The sequence below is a fragment of the Aythya fuligula genome, chromosome W (genome assembly GCF_009819795.1).
Source record: "Aythya fuligula isolate bAytFul2 chromosome W, bAytFul2.pri, whole genome shotgun sequence".
In the NCBI taxonomy this organism is placed as follows: domain Eukaryota; kingdom Metazoa; phylum Chordata; class Aves; order Anseriformes; family Anatidae; genus Aythya; species Aythya fuligula.
In genome coordinates, this window is record NC_045594.1 from 17,553,483 (window position 1) to 17,572,910 (window position 19,428).

At 46.2% G+C, this 19,428-nt stretch overlaps 1 protein-coding gene across 1 annotated transcript in view; it reads right to left on the reverse strand.

The window, feature by feature from the left end:
• The window catches only part of LOC116501384 (homer protein homolog 1-like), a 164,489-nt gene that overhangs the window by 34,995 nt on the left and 110,066 nt on the right, over nt 1-19,428 (reverse strand). Inside the window, exon 8 of the mRNA XM_032206909.1 lies at nt 16,616-16,772. Coding sequence (XP_032062800.1) covers nt 16,616-16,772 — 157 coding nt within the window. The remainder of the gene's footprint in view (nt 1-16,615; nt 16,773-19,428) is intronic.

Sequence of the window (19,428 nt, forward strand, 5' to 3'; positions counted from 1 at the left end):
TCTTATAGCAATTTAGCAGGGGCGGATAGTATCTCACACAAGATTATTGCTCAAAAGCACTCAGACAAACAACTGCAGGAAAACAACCCCCTTGATGTAGCAGTCACGTAGACCTTGTCCTTGAAGAAATGCCGGCTGCTTGCAACAATATTTTTAATTCCTCAATTGGGCGATAGAAGAACATCATTATGCCAACTCCTCATAGTCGTCCTGGTAGCTTGGTTTGCTCAGCTGCAGCAAGTCATGGCCTCCTTGCTGTTTCAAAAATTCCTCAACAGAGGATATATTTAGATTAGACATTAGGAAATTCTTCACTGTAAGTGTAGTGAGGCACTGGAAAAGGTTGCTCAGAGAAGTTATGGATGCCCCATCCCTGGAGGTGTTCAAGACTAGGCTGCATGGGGCCTTGGCCAACCTGATCTAATGTGTGGCAACCCAAGCTATTCTATGATTCTATGATTCTATGATTCTATGATTCTATGATTCTATGATTCTGTGATCCTCTTCATCTGCACAACTTTCCAGCCACTCTGTCCCAAGCTTGTAGCATTACATGGGGTTATTCTGACCAAAGCGCAGGACCCAGCACAGAAGAAAACTGTGGGAGACCATGTCAAAGGCTTTGATGAAGTCTAGGTAGACTATATCAACAGCCTTTCCCTCATCCACCAGGTGGGTCACCCAATCATAGAAGGAGATGAGGTTGGTCAGGCAGGACTTGCCTTTCATGAACCCATGCTGGCTGGGCCTGATCCCCTGGTTGTCCCGCATATGCTGCGTGATTGCACTCAACATGACCCGTTCCATAACCTTTCCTGGAACCGAGGCCAGGCTGACAGACCTGTAGTTCCCCGGATCCTCCTTACGACCCTTCTTATAGATGCGTGTCACATCAGCAAGTCTCCAGTCATCTGGAACCTCTCCAGATGTCCATGACTGCTGATAGATGATGGAAAGCGGTCCAACAATCACATCCGCCAACTGCCTCAGCACCCTCGGGTGGATCCCATCTGGCCCCATGGACTTGTGACAGTATAGGTGGAGCAGCAGGTCTCTGTTTCCACTTGAATCGTGGGGGGTTTCTTCTGCTCCCTGTCCCAGACTTCCAGGTCAGGAGGCTGAGTACCCCAAGGATAACTGGTCTGACTAGTAAAGACAGATGTACAGAAGGCATTGAGAACCTCAGCCTTTTCCTTATCCTCAGTAGTCATGCTCCCCCTTGTGCCCAGTAAAGGATGGAGATTCACGGTGGCTCTCCTCTTGCCGTTAATATATTTATAAAAGCATTTTTCATTACCCTTAACCATATTGGCCAGGTTGAGCTCATGCTGGGCTTTGGCCTTCCTGACTTTTTCTCTGCATATGCTCTCAACTTCCTTGTACTCTCCCCGAATTACGTGTCCCCTCTTCCACTGGACATAAACTCTCTTTTCCTCCCGGAGACTCAGCAAAAGTTCCCTGTTCAGCTGTGCTATGAACATGGCACGGAAGCATAGAAGGAGGATGGCTGAAAAAACTTCTGTGTGGATTAGGATTCTCACTGTGAGGATGGCTTGCTTCCTTACTGCAATTTACATTGACATTAAGCATTGTAATTATTATGTTTTGTATATTATTCGCTTGTATCAAATCTATGCTAACCTGGGTGTTGATTTGTCAAGTTCTCATGGTGTCTGGATGGACTGAAATAGAGGTGCATCCAAGTGGAGAGGAAAAAAAATCAAACAAAAGGGATACTCCCAGGATTGACTTTATATGAACATGATTTGGATCTCGAATTGAGTGACTGTAGTCATGGGGTGGATAATGTGGAGAAGAGTCAGACTTGTTAGTGTCAGTGATAAGCACCAGTCTTGGGCAAAGGGGAATTGAGCAGCTTGTTCTTGTTTATCTCATACAAACTTTGTGGATGGAGGTCTGCAAGCTTGGTATGAGAGTATGCTTGGTATGAGAGGGAGCGAGTCCTGTGTTGGCAGGATGGCCCTGTTTTGGCAGCAGAATCCTGAGGGCCATGGTTCCCAAGTGAAACCTTTTGCTTAATTATGTGTAAAATTATTGTTAAAGTTCACAGCCCTGAATATGATAATGACCCTAAAGAAGTACATGCTAAACATTTATGACTGTAGTATTCAACACCTCACCCAAATCACACGAAACGTCACCCCAGAGAGGGAATAGATAAGGTTAGGGCATAAAAGACTTTTAGGAGTCAGTGTTAAAAAAAAAAAAAAAGTTAAAAGAAGATACTGTTAGGAAAAAAGTTACCAAGAGAGGGATGCCTTCTTGGTAAGCTCTGCACCTTCAGCTGTTGGTGAGGAATACCCAGGATAGCCTTTTGCTAGCACTATTATCATATATTAGTGCTATTGCAGTAAATATACTTATCAACGGCAATTCTGAATCTGTCACCTTACTAAATACATTCAACTTTGTGAAACTGTCCCAGTGGAAGTCCTTGTCAGGGCTCTGAAACAGGCAAACATTAGACTACAAATATTGTCAACTTTCTGAGACTGTCTCAGTGAATGCTCTTAGCAAGGCTATTGAAACAGGTAAATGTTGGACTACAGCTATTTTTCAATGAATCATTGTACTTTTGATGAGCTATCCTATAGTAATGCTGCCTTGGTTTGGGCTAGGATAGAATTAATTTTCCTCCTGGTAGCTGGTAAGGTGCTGTGTTTGGGATTTAGGATGAGAATAATGCTGATAATACATTGAAATTTTAGTTGTTGCAGAGTAGTGCTTAGACTAAGCCAAGGACTTCTCAGCTTCTCATGCTGCCCTGCCAGTGAGGAGGCTGGGGGTGCATCAGGAACTGGGAGGGGACAAAACCAGGACAGCTGACCCAAACTGGCCAAAGGGAATATTCCATACCATATGAAATCATGCTGAACAATTGACATGGGGTGGTTAGGCTGGCCAGTGTGGGGAGGACCGCTCCTCAGGGACAGGCTGGGCATCGGTCAGCGGGTGGTGAGCAATTGCATTGTGCATCACTTGCTTTGTACAATCTATCATTATAATTATTTTTATTTCCTTTCCTTTTCTGTCCTATTAGCTGTCTTTATCTCAACCCATGGGCTTTTACCTTCTTTTCTTTTCCAGTTCTCTCCCCCATCCCACTGGGAGGGGAGTGGTGGAGCGAATGTGTGTGTGGTGCTTAGTTGCCTGTCAAGTTAAACCACAACATGCCCAGAGAGCCATAGAAACAGACTATTCCTATATTTTGTGTTAGATTTCAGCAAGCCATGAGGTAACAGATTACAGAAAGATTTAATACAAGAATGTGAAAGGTGATCATAAAAGCACAGTGTAGACGATCTCATGTTATAAGATTTTGTATTCCCTCAGAAATACAAAATAATTGCAGGGAATTTGCTTGGCAAAGGTTGTGAAAAATAATTAGCTATTAATGAATGTAGCTACAAAGACTTAGTTACTACTTTTGTTAACTCTAGTATCAGGTGCATGCAAAGAGTCATGCAAATTTTTTTTCCTATATTCATTAATTGCCTTTGCTAATAACAGATTTTAAATAGGATAGGTGTAAGAGTGAGAAAAAAAACATCAAGAAAAAGAGATCTTCTACAGCAAAGCCTTGGTCATTTTGTCTGGTTGGATTACCCCACAAGAGGCAGGCAAATAATTCAGTTGCTGTTGTTCTGTGATAGTTTTCTTTTCTTTGTTGTATCAGAACTGTACTGTCTTAGCTTTAAAACAGAAGTTCTTAGTACATTTTATTATAAAGAATGCTACCTCATTATGTCTGTATTTTAGTAATGAGTTCTTCACTGTAAAGTATCTGGTGTTCAAATCCACCTGAACTTCTGCACTATAGTAATTATAAGGTTATAATTTAAATAATTTTATAAACAATGACTACTATAATTCATTCACAAACCTAGAGCACACTTTAGAAGTTCCATCCTTACAAAGGAGAAAATTAAAAGAGAAAGTAAAATAAAAATCCCTATACAAACACACAAGACAAGCTTGTGCATGACTGGAAAAATTTTCAAGCAAAGCAGATTTTTGTCAACTGTCAATTTCTTGAAATAAAAAGCACTTTAATAAAAGCACCAGTTTAATTACACTTGATGCATTCCATCCAGCCAGCTATTACACACGCAGTTAGAACGCATAAGAAATTGTCATTCTTCTCTATAAACTCATGTGGCTGTGTTGTGGTTTAACCCAGACAGCAGCTCAGCACCACACAGTCATTCGCTTATCCTCCCCCGCACCCTCTCTGTGGGACGGGGAAAAAAAGTGAAAGCTTATGGCTTGAGATAAAGATAGTATATTAGGACAGAAAAGAAATGAAAATAATAATAAAAATGATAATATCACTACTACTAATAACGTGTACAGAAAGCAAGTGATGCACAATGCAATTGCTCACCACCCACTGACCACTGCCCAGCCTGTCCTTGAGGAGATGTCCCCTGCCCTGCCTAGCCACCCCATATTAGTTGTTCAGCATGAATATGATATGGAATACCCCCTTTGGCCAGTTTGGGTCAGCTATCCTGGTTCTGTCCCCTCCCAGTTCCTGATGCACCCCCAGCCTCCTCACTGGCAGGGCAGCATGAGAAGCTGAGAAGTCCTTGGCTTAGCATAAGCACTGCTCTTCAACAACTAAAACATCATCATGTTATCAACATTATTCTCATCCTAAATCCCAAACACAGCACCCTACCAGCTACCAGGAGGAAAATTAACTCTATTCTACCCCAAACCTGAACAATATCCTTGCCTTATTCCATACCATTTAAGTCATGCTCAGGTTCCATACATTCCAAAATATTCCAATTAAGCACCACTTTTCATATATGTATATAAAATGTCCACTGAGTTTGTTTAGTCCATGACTGACTTTAGGCTCCATCTGTTACAACTGTCTTTCAGGGCGGAAAAGATGGTGTGCGATGTTGGATCATAGCACGCTGAAGCCCGTTCTCGTTCCATCAGATCTCTGTGCTTGTCCAATTCTATCAAAATTCTTTCATCATTACCTGTGTGGATGTTACTGTGATACAATTAACAAGACATTGATATATAGCAATCATGGTAGTGATGACATACAGTATTGTATAATAATTAACATGATACAATTCAACTCATGGGCTATTCTCACCCAGTATTAAATCCCCTTGAGGTATACACCGGACCTCCCTATTCTTTTGCAGTACCCACCAAATGCATCCAGGTCCTTGAGCAAAAGCAATCCCACAAATGGGTTTGCCTTTGCCTGAGGCAGGAGTAGCCCAGACTGTCTTCCCCAGCATGTTTCTTACATGCACTACAGGAACTTTATCCCCTTCTACAGTATGTAACTGGTTTGATTGGGCAGGTCCAGCTCGGATGGCAGATCCCCTAGTGTTGACTAACCAGGTGGCCTTTGCCAAATACGTATCCCAATTTTTGAATGTCCCAGCGCCCATTGCCTTCAGTGTAGTCTTTAACAATCCATTGTATCGCTTGATTTTCCTGGAGGCTGGTGCATGATAGGGGATGTGATACAACCACTCAATACCATGTTCTTTGGCTCAAGTATCTATGAGGTTGTTTCAAAAATGAGTCCCACTGTCTGACTCAATTCTTTCTGGGGTGCCTTGTTGCCATAGGACTTGCTTTTCAAGGCCCAGGATAGTGTTCCGGGTGGTGGCATGAGGCACAGGATATGTTTCCAGCCATCCGGTGGTTGTTTCCACCATTGTAAGTACATGGCGCTTGACGCTGGGGGTTTGAGGGAGTGTGATGTAATCAATCTGCCAGGCCTCTCCATATTTATATTTCAGCCATCGTCCTCCATACCAAAGAAGCTTTGACCGTTTGGCTTGCTTGATTGCAGCACATGTTTCACAGTCATGAATAACCTGTGCTATAGCGTCCATGGTCAGGTCCACCCCTCGATCACGAGCCCATCTGTATGTTGCATCTCTGCCTTGATGGCCTGAGGTGTCCTGGGCCCATCGAGTAATAAATAATTCACCCTCCTGTTGCCAGTCCAGGTCCACCTGAGCTACTTCAATCTTAGCAGCCTGATCCACCTGCTGGTTGTTTTGATGTTCTTCAGTGTTACAATTTTTGGGCACGTGAGCCCAAAACATGGCGTACCTTTACAACCAGTTCTCTACCCGAGCAGCAATATCTTGCCACAATGCAGCAGCCCAGATGGGTTTGCCTCTGCCCTGCCAGTTGTTCTGCTTCCATTGCTGTAACCATCCCCACAGGGCATTTGCTACCATCCATGAATCAGTGTAGAGAACTGGCCATTTTTCTCGTTCAGCGATATCTAAAGCCAGCTGAATGGCCTTCACTTCTGCAAACTGACTCGATTTACCTTCTCCCTCAGCAGCTTCTACAACTCGTCGTGTAGGAATCCATACAGCAGCCTTCCATCTCCGATGCTTTTCTACAGTACAACAGTGTCGTGGTTTAACCCGACCGGCAGCTAAACACCACGCAGCCGTTCGCTCACCCTCCCCCCTCCCTCTCTGGGACGGGGGAGAGAAATGGAAAGTGAAGCCCGTGAGTTGAGATAAAGACAGTTTAATAAGACAGGAAAAAAAAAATAACAAAAATAATAATAACAATAATAATAATGATGATACAATGGTGATAATACGAAAGTAATAATAGTATGTACAAACAAGTGATGCACAATGCAATTGCTCACCACCCGCTGACCGATGCCCAGCCTAACCCCGAACAGTCCGGCCCCCTCCCCCCGGCTAGCCACCCCTATATATTGTTTAGCATGACGTCAGATGGTATGGAATACCCCTTTGGCTAGTTTGGGTCACCTGTCCTGGGTCTGTCCCCTCCCAGCTCTTACTGCACCCCCCAGCCTGCCCGTTGGCAGGACAGAGCAAAGGCTGAGATGTCCTTGGCTTGGTATAAGCACTGCTCTGCAACAATTAAAGCATCGGGGTGTTATCAGCACTCTTCTCATTCTAAGCCAAAACACAGCATTCCACCAGCTACTAGGAAGAAAATTAATTCTGTGCTAACTGAAACCAGGACATCTATCCACCCCTTATTCCATACCATTTATGTCATGCTCAGGTTACACTCTTTTCCATACATTCTAATTAGTCACCTATAGTAATCATGGTAGTGATAACATACAGTATAATATACTATTTAACATGGTGCAATTCAGTTCATGGGCTATTCTCACCCAGTATTAAATCTCCTTGAGGTACACACCGGACCTCTCCGTTCTTTTGCATCACCCACCAAGTATATCCAGGTCCCTGAGCGAAAACAATTCCACGAATAGGTTTGCCTTTTCCTGAGGCAGGAGTAGCCCAGACTGTTTTACCCAGCATATTTTTTACATGCACTACAGGAACTTTATCCCCATCTACAGTACGTAACAGGTTTGATTGGGCAGGTCCAGCTCGGTTGGTAGATCCCCTAGTATTGACTAAGCAGGTGGCCTTTGCCAAATGCGTATCCCAGTTTTTGAACGTCCCAGCGCCCATTGCTTTCAAGGTAGTCTTTAACAGGCCATTGTATCGTTCAACTTTCCCGGAGGCTGGTGCATGATAGGGGATGTGATACACCCATTCAATACCATGTTCTTTGGCCCAAGTGTCTATAAGGTTGTTTCGGAAGTGAGTCCCATTGTCTGATTCTATTCTTTCTGGGGTGCCATGTCGCCATAGGACTTGCTTTTCAAGGCCCAGGATGGTGTTCCGGGCGGTAGCATGAGGCACAGGATATGTTTCCAGCCATCCGGTGGTTGCTTCCACCATTGTAAGTACGTGGCGCTTGCCATTGCGAGTTTGAGGGAGTGTGATGTAATCAATCTGCCAGGCCTCTCCATATTTATATTTCAGCCATCGTCCTCCATACCAAAGAGGCTTTGACCGTTTGGCTTGCTTGATTGCAGCACATGTTTCACAGTCATGAATAACCTGTGCTATAGCGTCCATGGTCAAGTCCACCCCTCGATCACGAGCCCATCTGTATGTTGCATCTCTACCTTGATGGCCTGAGGTGTCATGGGCCCATCGGGCTATAAATAATTCACCTTTATGCTGCCAATCCAGGTCCACCTGAGCTACTTCAATCTTAGCAGCCTGATCCACCTGCTGGTTGTTTTGATGTTCTTCAGTAGCCCGATTCTTGGGCACATGAGCATCTACGTGGCGTACTTTCACAGCCAGGTTCTCTACCCGAGCAGCAATATCTTGCCACAATGCAGCAGCCCAGATGGGTTTGCCCCTACGCTGCCAGTTGTTTTGCTTCCATTGCTGTAACCATCCCCACAGGGCATTTGCTACCATCCATGAATCGGTGTAGAGATAGAGAACTGGCCATTTTTCTCGTTCAGCAATGTCTAAAGCCAGCTGAATGGCTTTCACTTCTGCAAACTGACTCGATTCACCTTCTCCCTCAGCAGCTTCTGCAACTCGTCGCGTAGGACTCCATACAGCAGCCTTCCATCTCCGATGCTTCCCCACAATATGACAGGACCCATCAGTGAACAGGGCATATTTCTTTTCATTCTCTGGCAACTGGTTGTACAGTGGGGCTTCTTCAGCACGACCCACCTCCTCCTCTGATGATATCCCAAAGTATTTGCCTTCTGGCCAGTCCATGATCACTTCCAATATTCCTGGGCGACTGGGGTTTCCTATTCGAGCCCGCTGAGTAATCAGTGCAACCCACTTGCTCCATGTAGCATCAGTTGCATGATGCGTAGAGGGGACCCTTCCCTTGAACATCCAGCCTAGTACCGGTAATCGGGGTGCTAGGAGGAGCTGCGCTTCAGTACCGACCACCTCCGAAGCAGATCGAACTCCTTCATATGCTGCCAATATCTCCTTTTCAGTTGGAGTATAGCGGGCCTCAGATCCTCTGTATCCCCGACTCCAAAACCCCAGAGGCCGACCTCGAGTTTCCCCAGGTTCTTTCTGCCAGAGGCTCCAGGTGGGGCCGTTCTCCCCGGCTGCAGTGTAGAGCACATTCTTTACATCTGGTCCTGTTCGAACTGGCCCAAGGGCTACTGCATGGACTATTTCCTGCTTGATTTGTTCAAAGGCTTGTCGTTGTTCAGGGCCCCATTCAAACTCATTCTTCTTACGAGTTACTTGGTAGAGTGGGTTTACAATCAGACTGTAATTTGGGATGTGCATTCTCCAAAACCCCACAACACCTAGGAAAGTCTGTGTTTCTTTTTTGTTAGTTGGTGGAGACATAGCTGTTATTTTGTTGATCACATCCATTGGGATTTGACGACGTCCATCTTGCCATTTTATTCCTAAAAACTGGATCTCCCGTGCAGGTCCTTTGACTTTATTTTGTTTTATGGCAAAACCGGCTTTCAGAAGGATTTGGACTATTTTCTTCCCTTTCTCGAAAACTTCCTCTGCTGTGTCACCCCACACAATAATGTCATCGATGTACTGCAGGTGTTCAGGAGCTTCCCCCTGCTCTAGTGCAGACTGGATCAGCCCATGGCAAATGGTAGGGCTGTGTTTCCACCCCTGGGGCAGCCTATTCCAAGTATATTGGACTCCCCTCCAAGTGAAGGCAAATTGTGGCCTGCACTCTGCTGCTAGAGGGATGGAGAAAAATGCATTAGCGATATCAATTGTGGCGTACCACTTGGCTGCCTTCGATTCAAGTGCATACTGAAGTTCCAGCATGTCCGGCACTGCAGCACTCAGTGGTGGCGTGACTTCGTTCAGGCCGCGATAGTCCACTGTTAGTCTCCACTCGCCATTAGACTTTCGCACTGGCCATATGGGACTATTGAAAGGTGAATGAGTCTTGCTGATCACTCCTTGGCTCTCCAATTGACGAATTAGCTTATGGATGGGAATCAGGGAGTCTCGGTTGGTGCGATATTGCCGCCGGTGCACAGTTGTGGTAGCAATTGGCACTTGCTGTTCTTCGACCCTCAGCAACCCCACAACAGAGGGGTCCTCTGAGAGACCAGGCAAGGTAGATAATTGTTTAATGCCCTCTGTCTCTAAGGCAGCAATACCAAAAGCCCACCGGAACCCTTTTGGGTCCTTGCAGTATCCTCTTCTAAGATAGTCTATGCCAAGGATACATGGAGCATCCGGACCAGTCACAATGCGGTGCTTTTCCCACTCATTCCCAGTCAGACTCACTTCAGCCTCCAATACAGTCAACTGCTGAGATCCCCCTGTCACTCCACAAATATAGATGGGCTCTGGTCCTTTATAGCTCGATGGCATTATAGTACATTGTGCACCGGTGTCTACTAAAGCCTTATACTTCTGTGCGCGTGATGTGCCAGGCCATCGAATCCACACAGTCCAATAAACTCGATTGTCCCTTTCCTCCCCCTGGCTGGAGGCAGGGCCCCCCTAATCCTGGTCAGAATCTTCCTCGTTTCTGTGTTTGAAGGACTGTCTGCTGGAAGTTGGAGCAGCAAACTTTTCGGAGAATCCCTTTTTCCTGATTGTTTTCTTTTGCAACTCACGTACCCGTGCCTCTAGGGTCGCGGTAGATTTTCCATCCCACTTTCTCATGTCCTCTCCATGGTCTCGTAAGTAAAACCACAGGGTGGCACGGGGTGAGTACCCACCATATCATCTTCCTTGTGTGGGTGAACGCCTACCCCTGACAGCTGAGACACTGCTTTGTACAGGTGCGAAGGAGAATAATCTCTCTTCAAGTTGGTGAACCTTTTCAGAAAGTTTCTCCCAAGTGTTCTCCTTTGGTCGGTGGGCACTGGTTGGTTCAGGTGGGGAGGACAATAGATTCTCTTCAAGTTGGTGAACCTTTTCAGAAAGTTTCTCCACAGCTGAGACGCAGGCCTGTAAGGAAGAGGAGAGACTTTCTTCGTACTGCCGGAGTTGTTTAGCCGCTTCACCCACTGTGGGTTCCTCATCCTCTTTCCAGGCCATTATTGCCAATGAGCTGGCATATGATGATGGTGCACTCCGTACAAACTTCCGCCACATGGGTCGTGTACACTTGACTTCATCTGGATCTGTGGATGTTTGTCTGAGGTCTGGATCCTCATAAATCACTTCCCGTACGGCTAATTCCCTCAGGTACTGGATTCCCTTCTCCATAGTGGTCCACTTGCCTGGTAGACATAAAATATCTTCCTTGAAGGGATACCTTTCCCTCACAGCTGAGAGGAGACGCCTCCAGAGGCTGGTGGGTCGTGCTCCATCTGCAATTGCTTTGTCAATGCCGGCGTCTCGAGCAAGGGATCCCAGCCGCTTGGCTTCCCTGCCCTCTAATTCCACACAATTGGCTCCAGAGTCCCAGCACCGGAGCAGCCAGGTGACAAGCTGCTCACCTATACAGCGACCAAAATCTTTTCGCACATCTCGTAGCTCGCGCTCGTTTAGGCTTCGGGTAGTTACTGTTGCTCTTTCGGCATCCTCATCTTCCTCCTCCTGAATCCTTGACGGCCCAGCGTCGTCATCATCTTCGTCATCTCTATACTTAGTTTTGGCAGAAGCCTTACCTGGATTGGCAGAAGACTCTCTGCGTTCTAAACGACTTGAATTTCTATACCATATTTTCACCTTCTCTACCGGGGCAGCTTGCACTGCTACTGCTCGTTTCTCTGACACGGCCACAGGAGCTGGAGCGGCTACAGGAGCTGGAGCAGTTGCAGGAACCGGAGCTGTAGCGGCTACAGGAGCTGGAGTTGGAGCTGGAGCAGTTGCAGGAGCTGGGACTGGAGCAGCAGTAGGAGCTGGAGCTGGAGCGGCTTCAGGAGCTGGAGCTGGAGCGGCTTCAGGAGCTGAGACTGGAGCAGTTGCAGGAACTGGGACTGGAGTAGCGGCCGGAGCTGGAACTGGAGCGACTGCAGGAACTGGGACTGGAGCAGCTGCAGGAGCTGGAGCTGGAGCGGCTTCAGGAGCTGGAGCTGGAGCAGCTTCAGGAGCTGGGACTGGAGCAGTTGCAGGAACTGGGACTGGAGTAGCGGCCGGAGCTGGAACTGGAGCGACTGCAGGAACTGGGACTGGAGCGGCTGCAGGAGCTGGGACTGGAGCGGCTGCAGGAGCTGGAGCTGGAGCGGCTGCAGGAGCTGGAGCTGGAGCGGCTGCAGGAGCTGGGACTGGAGCGGCTGCAGAATCCACCGTAGGGGTCACAGTGGCCGTTGGATCTGTCACAGGGTTTGGAGTGGCCGCAGGGTCTGTCACTAAGTTGACAGCAGTATCAATGGCAGCTCGATAGGCATGAGCCAGGCCCCAGCACGTTACAATGATTTGTGTTACTTTGGAACTGCCAGAATCATTACACCTTTTTTTCAAGCATTCTGCCAGTTTTTGAAGATTTTGCCATTGTTCAGGGGTGAATTTCCAACACACTGGGGGTGCCAACTGCTCTAGATGCCTGCCCATATCCACCCATACTCCCTGCCACCCACAACTATACTGCCTCCGGGCAGATCTCCGGATGAGCTTCATAAGTAGTTGTTTAACTTTAAGCAGAATCTGAAGTGCATTCATGAGGCAGAACAACAAGACTATGGTATTCTGAGTATTCCAGAAATATTCAATATCTTGGAGAGCTATTGTGACAAGCTCAGGGGATAAGAGGGTGGTGAAGGAGGAAGGCAGAGTGACTCAGGAGGATACAGGGGTGGTGAAGGAGAAAGGGAGAGTAAGCAAGTAAGGAAAAATATCCTCCCCTTTCCCCTCCAGAGATTGACTCTCTAATGGAGAAAAACAATAGGTATAATTGCTAATAGTTCCCAAGATGCTGTTTCCAAAGTACAGAGTCCACGATGTTACTGAGTATAAATACCAAGTTAGAGTCATGACCAGCTATCTTATCGTCTCATAAGCCATTGCTATAACACTTAGTACCATAATGGTCTGAAACCAGGGCCCGGAGAGGAGAAACAACACTACAGAGAGCAAATACGGAAAATAATGTACTATAATACTCAATTTGGAAAACAGGCGCAGCAGAGTTGTGATTAAAGCAATCAGCATCATGACAAGTGACTATTAAGCAGGTCTAATCCTTACACCAATTTTAGTTTAACACACTCTGATCAGATCTGCCGTTATCTCAACCTTTCGGGCCCCACGTTGGGCGCCAAAAAGACTGTCGTGGTTTAACCCGACCGGCAGCTAAACACCACGCAGCCGTTCGCTCACCCTCCCCCCTCCCTCTCTGGGACGGGGGAGAGAAATGGAAAGTGAAGCCTGTGAGTTGAGATAAAGACAGTTTAATAAGACAGGAAAAAAAAAATAACAAAAATAATAATAACAATAATAATAATGATGATACAATGGTGATAATACGAAAGTAATAATAGTATGTACAAACAAGTGATGCACAATGCAATTGCTCACCACCCGCTGATCGATGCCCAGCCTAACCCCGAGCAGTCCGGCCCCCTCCCCCCGGCTAGCCACCCCTATATATTGTTTAGCATGACGTCAGATGGTATGGAATACCCCTTTGGCTAGTTTGGGTCACCTGTCCTGGGTCTGTCCCCTCCCAGCTCTTACTGCACCCCCCAGCCTGCCCGTTGGCAGGACAGAGCAAAGGCTGAGATGTCCTTGGCTTAGTATAAGCACTGCTCTGCAACAATTAAAGCATCGGGGTGTTATCAGCACTCTTCTCATTCTAAGCCAAAACACAGCATTCCACCAGCTACTAGGAAGAAAATTAATTCTGTGCTAACTGAAACCAGGACAAACAGGTCCCATCAGTGAACAGGGCATATCACTTCTCATTTTCTGGTAGCTTGTTGTACAGTGGGGCTTCTTCAGCATGGACCACCGCCTCCTCTGATGATATCCCAAAATATTTGCCTTCTGTCCAGTCCACAATCACTTCCAAGATTTCTGGGCGACTGGGATTTCAAATTCAAGCCCTCTGAGTAATCAGTGCAACCCACTTGCTCCATGTAGCATCAGTTGCATGATGTGTAGAGGGAACCCTTCCTTTGAACATCCAGCCCGGTCGAGGTGCCAGGAGGAGCTGTGCTTCACTACCAACCACCTCCGAAGCAGACCGAACTCCTTCATATGCTGCCAATATCTCCTTTTCAGTTGGAGTATAGCAGGCCTCAGATCCTCTGTATCCCCGACTCCAAAACCCCAGGGGTCGACCTCGAGTTTCCCCGTGCTCTTTCTGCCAGAAGCTCCAGGTGGAGCCAATGACCCTGGCTGCGGCGTAGAGCACATTCTTTACTTCTGGTCCTGTTCGGACTGGCCAAGGGCTACTGCAGGAACTATCTCCTGTTTAATTTATTCAAAGGCTTGTCATTGCTCAAGGCCCAATTTGAAATTGTTCTTCTTACGGGTTACTTGGTAGAGTGGGTTTACAGTCAGACTGTAATTTGGAATGTGCATTCTCCAAAAATCCATGACACCTGAAAAGGTTTGTGATTCTTTTTTGCTAGTTGGTGGAGACATAGTTGTTATTTTATTGATCACATCCATTACAGTGATGTTGATCACATCATTGTAATGCCATCAAGCTATAAAGGGCCAGAACCCATCTGTATTTATGGTGTGACGGGGGGATCCCAGCAGTTAACTGTATTGGAGGCTGAAGTGAGCCTAACTGGGAAGGAGTGGCAAAAGCACCCTCTTGTGACTGGCCCGGATGCTCCGTGCATCCTTGGCATAGGCTACCTCAAAAAGGGTACTGGTGGGCTTTTGGCATAGCTGCCTTAGAGACAGAGGACGTTAAAGAGCTGTCTACCTTGCCTGGTCTCTCAGAGGACCCTTCTGTTGTGGGGCTGCTAAGGGTCGAAGAAAAGCAGGTGCCAATTGCTACAGCGGTGTACTGGAACTTCAAGATCCTTGTCTTCAAGTCAGTCTAGATATAGGACAGCCCTAACAACCTGACATTTCCCCAGGTTTCTCAATTCAAGGGAATTCTTGCTATTCTTCCAGACCTCCAGGTTAGATGCAGCCTGCTGAATTTCTCCTCTTCAGACCAACATGATTCTTGTTCCTGTGACTACATACAGCCTCCAGTGGGACAGGTTCAGCACAGGCATGAAAAGACCATACGAAATTTGCAGGGTTTGGCTAAGTGCAGTTGCCATACCTTATTTCGTATTAGAGAATACAGCATATCAGAGAATAATAGAATCATGTAATTATAGAATGCTTTAGTTTGGAAAGGGCCCTAAAGTTCATCTAGTTCCAAACCCCCTGCCATGTGCAAGGATTCCACCCACTAGATCAGGTTCCCCAAGGCCCCATCTGACCTGGCCTTGAACACAAAGAATCATCAAATCATAGAATATCCGAGTTGGAAGGGACTCACAAGGATCATCAAGTCCTATTCCTGGGTTCCCAAAGAATCACACACAAAAAAAAGTTAAAAAATCAGATCAAGTGTCTGAGAGCATTGTCCAAATGCTTCCTAAACTCTGTCAGGCTCTGTCAGGTGCCGTGACCACTTCCCTGGATCACCTTCCCTGGTGGCTCGACCACCTTCTCAGTGAAGAACCTGTTTCTGATATCCAGACTGAACCTCCTCTGTCGCAGCCTCAAGCAATTCCCTTGGGTCCTATCACTAGTTACCAAAGAAGAGATCAGCACCTGCCTCTCTGCTCCCCCTCATGAGAAAGTTGTATACCACAATGAGGTCTCCCCTCAGTCTCCTCTTCTCCAGGCTGAACAAACCAAGTGACTTCATCTGCTCCTTGTATATCTTCCCCTTTAGACCCTTTACCATCTTTGTTGCCCTCCTTTGGACAGGGACAGTTTTATATCTAACAGTTTTATATCTTTCTTATACTGTGGCACCCAAAACTACACACAGTAGTCGAGGTGAGGCTGCACCAGCGTAGAGTGGGACAATCACTTCCCTTGACTGGCTAGCAATGCCATTCTTGATGCACCCCAGGATATGGTTGGCCCTCCTGTCTGGCAAGGCACACTGCTGGCTCATGTTCAGCTTGCTGTTGACTAAAACCCCCAGATCTCTCTCTGCGGGGCTGTTCTTCAGCCTCTCGTCCTCCAGTCTGTACATATAACCAGGGTTGCCCCTTCCCAGGTGCAGAATCCAGCAGCATTTGAGCTGTCATTTCTGCCCCCATTGTGCTCTCATTTCTGGTTTGCCAAATTACTTCTGCAGAATACAAAGTGAAGGGAATAGGACCCCGCCCCTCCTGTATGAACGCAGGAACAGATCTTTATTTGCATCTTATGAGCTTCATTCTATGTTCAGTTTTCTTTGAGTGCAAGGCTAAAAGGAAGCTGCTGGTCTTTGGTACACGTGGAAACTACAAGAGGGTTCTTTAAAATTACAGATCTCATGTAAAGTTTGTATGAGATTAAATGCAAGAGGAATTGAAGTGTAATGCTATGGAGAAGGTCCTGAAACAGCTGTGATGCAGCTGGCATAAAATGAAGAGTGAAAGCTGGCAAATATGTCCTGTTTCTCAGCTCATATAACTTCCTGCAACAAAACCCTCTGCAGAAAAGGAACAGCTACAAAAGAAAGAATTCCCTAACTGAGAAACCCTGTGTGCTTTAAAAAAATCATTAATTTCCTAAAGATTTCCCAAAGATTTACCTAAAGCCCCCCAAATAAACTTGTTTTACTTAAAAATGAGCCATTATAGTCACCAGTGCTTCCATCTCAAGGATCCTGGCTGTTTGCCTTGACTTACCCGCTTATGAAGACGTTCTGCTTCCTCCTGATATGCAGCGAGCTGTTGTTTCCATTGTTTTACATTGGCAGTGGATTCCAGAAGGGCTGCTGTGAGCTTAGCATTATTACCTTTGAGCGTGGCCAGTTCTGCCTCCCAATGCTTGCTGACTGTTGAACTGCACAGACAGAATAAGAATGGTCAGTCTTCAAATCTCTTTTATTTTTTTTCTTCAAATCTTTTTTTTTTTTTTTTTTTTTTTTTTTTAAGAATTCAAAGGGCTCACAAGAACTGCTAGAGCCCATGGCCATAATTTTGATCATGAAACAGCTGAACTAGAATCTCTGTTACACATACTCTTCCTATCTAAAACCTTTTACTTAATTCCTTCTAATCTTTACAGTGCAAGTGACTAAGCACTTGAACAGATTGCCCAGAGAGGTTGTGGAGTCTCCCTCCTTGGAGATCTTGAAAAGCCATCTGCCATCTGGACATGGTCCAGAGCAACCTGCTCTAGGTATCCCTGTTTGAGCAGGAGAGTTGGACCAGATGACTTCCAGAGGTCCTTTCCTACCTAAAAATCACAGAATCACAGAATTGTCTAGGTTGGAAGAGACCTCAAGATCATCGAGTCCAACCTCTGACCTAACACTAACAAGTCCTCCACTAAAACATATCGCTAAGTTCAACATCTAAACATCTTTTAAAGACCTCCAGGGATGGTGACTCCACCACTTCCCTGGGTAGCCCATTCCAATGCCTAAATGCCTAAAACAGTCTGCAGTTCTATGAACTGACCATAGTATACTAAAAAATACTTCCATAACAGAGGTTTAGGTTATATGTATTGCATGTAAAATGATCTTTACAACGACAACTGTTCGAACCCAAACAGAGGGGCCACAACCTCCCCAGGCAGATGCCTAGACCAAAACAGAACTCCCGAGGACTGAAATTGCTGCCCAGACCCTCAGTTCCAGGGCAATACAGAATCTGGGAGTCCTCCTAGGAGGCTCTGAAGGCAAAGGTGGATGTCATGGATGCAAGTGTGCCCAGCTGGATGAACTTTTCAAACAGCTTGAAGCTGTTTGAAACTTCTGTTTGTGAAAATTGTTTTCAAACTGCTTGGAGCAGGAGAAGGAGTCTCCCCCTTGCCCCTGAAGTGCCCCTACAAAACAGATACAATTCTCTGGGGCTTGAAAAAGAAGAGTGTGTGAGTAATGGTGTACTGGTCTTGGCTAGGATAGAGTTAATTTTCCCCCTAGTAGCTGATCAAGTGCTGCATTTGGGATTTAGGATGAGAATAATGTTGATAACACGCTGATGTTTTAGTTGTTGCAGAGCAGTGCTTATACTAAGCCAAGGACTTTTCAGCTTCTCACACTGTCCTGCCAGTGAGGATGGTGGGGGTGCAGCAGGAGCTGGGAGGGGACAGAACCAGGACAGTTGACCCAAACTGGCCAAAGGGGTATTCCATACCATATGACTTCATGCTGAACAATTGATATGGGGTGGCTGGCCAGGATAGGGGGACCGGCTGCTCGTGGATAGGCTGGGCATTGGTCAGTGGGTGGTGAGCAATTGCATTGTGCATCACTTGTTTTGTACATGTTATTATTAGTAGTGTTATTATCATTATTCCTACTATTTTCCTTTCTTTTCTTTCCTAATAAACTGTCTTTATCTTAACCCACAGGCTTCATTTTTTTCCTGATTCCCCCATCCCAGAGAGAGAGGGGGGAGGGTGAGCAAATGGCTGTGGTGCTTAGCTGCCAGTTGGGTTAAACCATAACAAATATAAAGACCTCGGAAAGGGCAACCATCCAAAGTTGGCTGAGTCAACCACCTGAATTAGAACCAGTGCCACAAAAAAGGCGCAAAGGGTGTTAGTAATTGGAGACTCCACACTAAGATGCACTGAGGCACCTATTTGCCATCCAGATAATCTCTCCAGAGAGGTTTGCTGCCTGCCCAGAGAGCCCACATTTGTGATATTACAAAGACAATACCAGTCTTGGTGGGGCCAGAAGACTACCACCCATTCCTACTCTTTCATGAAGGTTCAAATGAGGCTGCAACAAAGAGACTACAAAATATCAAAAGGGACTTGATGACCTTTGGAAAGATGTTGAAGGCATTGGGAGTGCAAGTAATGTTCTCCTCTGTTCTCCCAGTTAATGACTGGGACCCAAGAAGAAGGACCAAGTGAGTGACTGGCTGTGCGGCTGGTGCTATGCTCAAAGTTTTGGGTTCTACAAACTTTTGGGCATATTGACACCAGATGGGGTTCACCTGACCAGTTGGGGCAAGAGTGTTCTGGGCAGCAAGCTGGCTGGGCTTATTAGCAGATCTTAAAACTAGATCCATCAGGGGAAGGGGATGTATCTCTGAGTGATGAAAGAGAACCTGGGAACATTGTCACTTTAGGAAGCAACAGGGAAATACTTGTGAATCGTCCCAAAGGAATTAGGAAGGGTTCCTCTGAAAAGGTGATGCGACTGATATTCCAGCTGAAGTGCCTCTATACCAACACACACAGCATGGGAAACAAGCAGGAGGCATTGGAAACCATGGTGCAATTAGAAAATTGTAACCTAATTGCTCTCACAGAAACGTGGTGGGAAGGATCATACAACTGGAACATTGGAATAGAGGTATTCAAGTTTTTCAGAACAGACAGGAGGGGAAGGAAGGGCGGGGGTGTTGCCTTCTAAGTTGATTGGGAAGAGCTGCCTCTGAGAAACAGCCACAGACAGGATGAGAGCTTGTGGGTAAAAGTTAAGGACTGGACAAATAAAGCATACCTTGTGATTGGGGTCTAATACAGGCAGCCT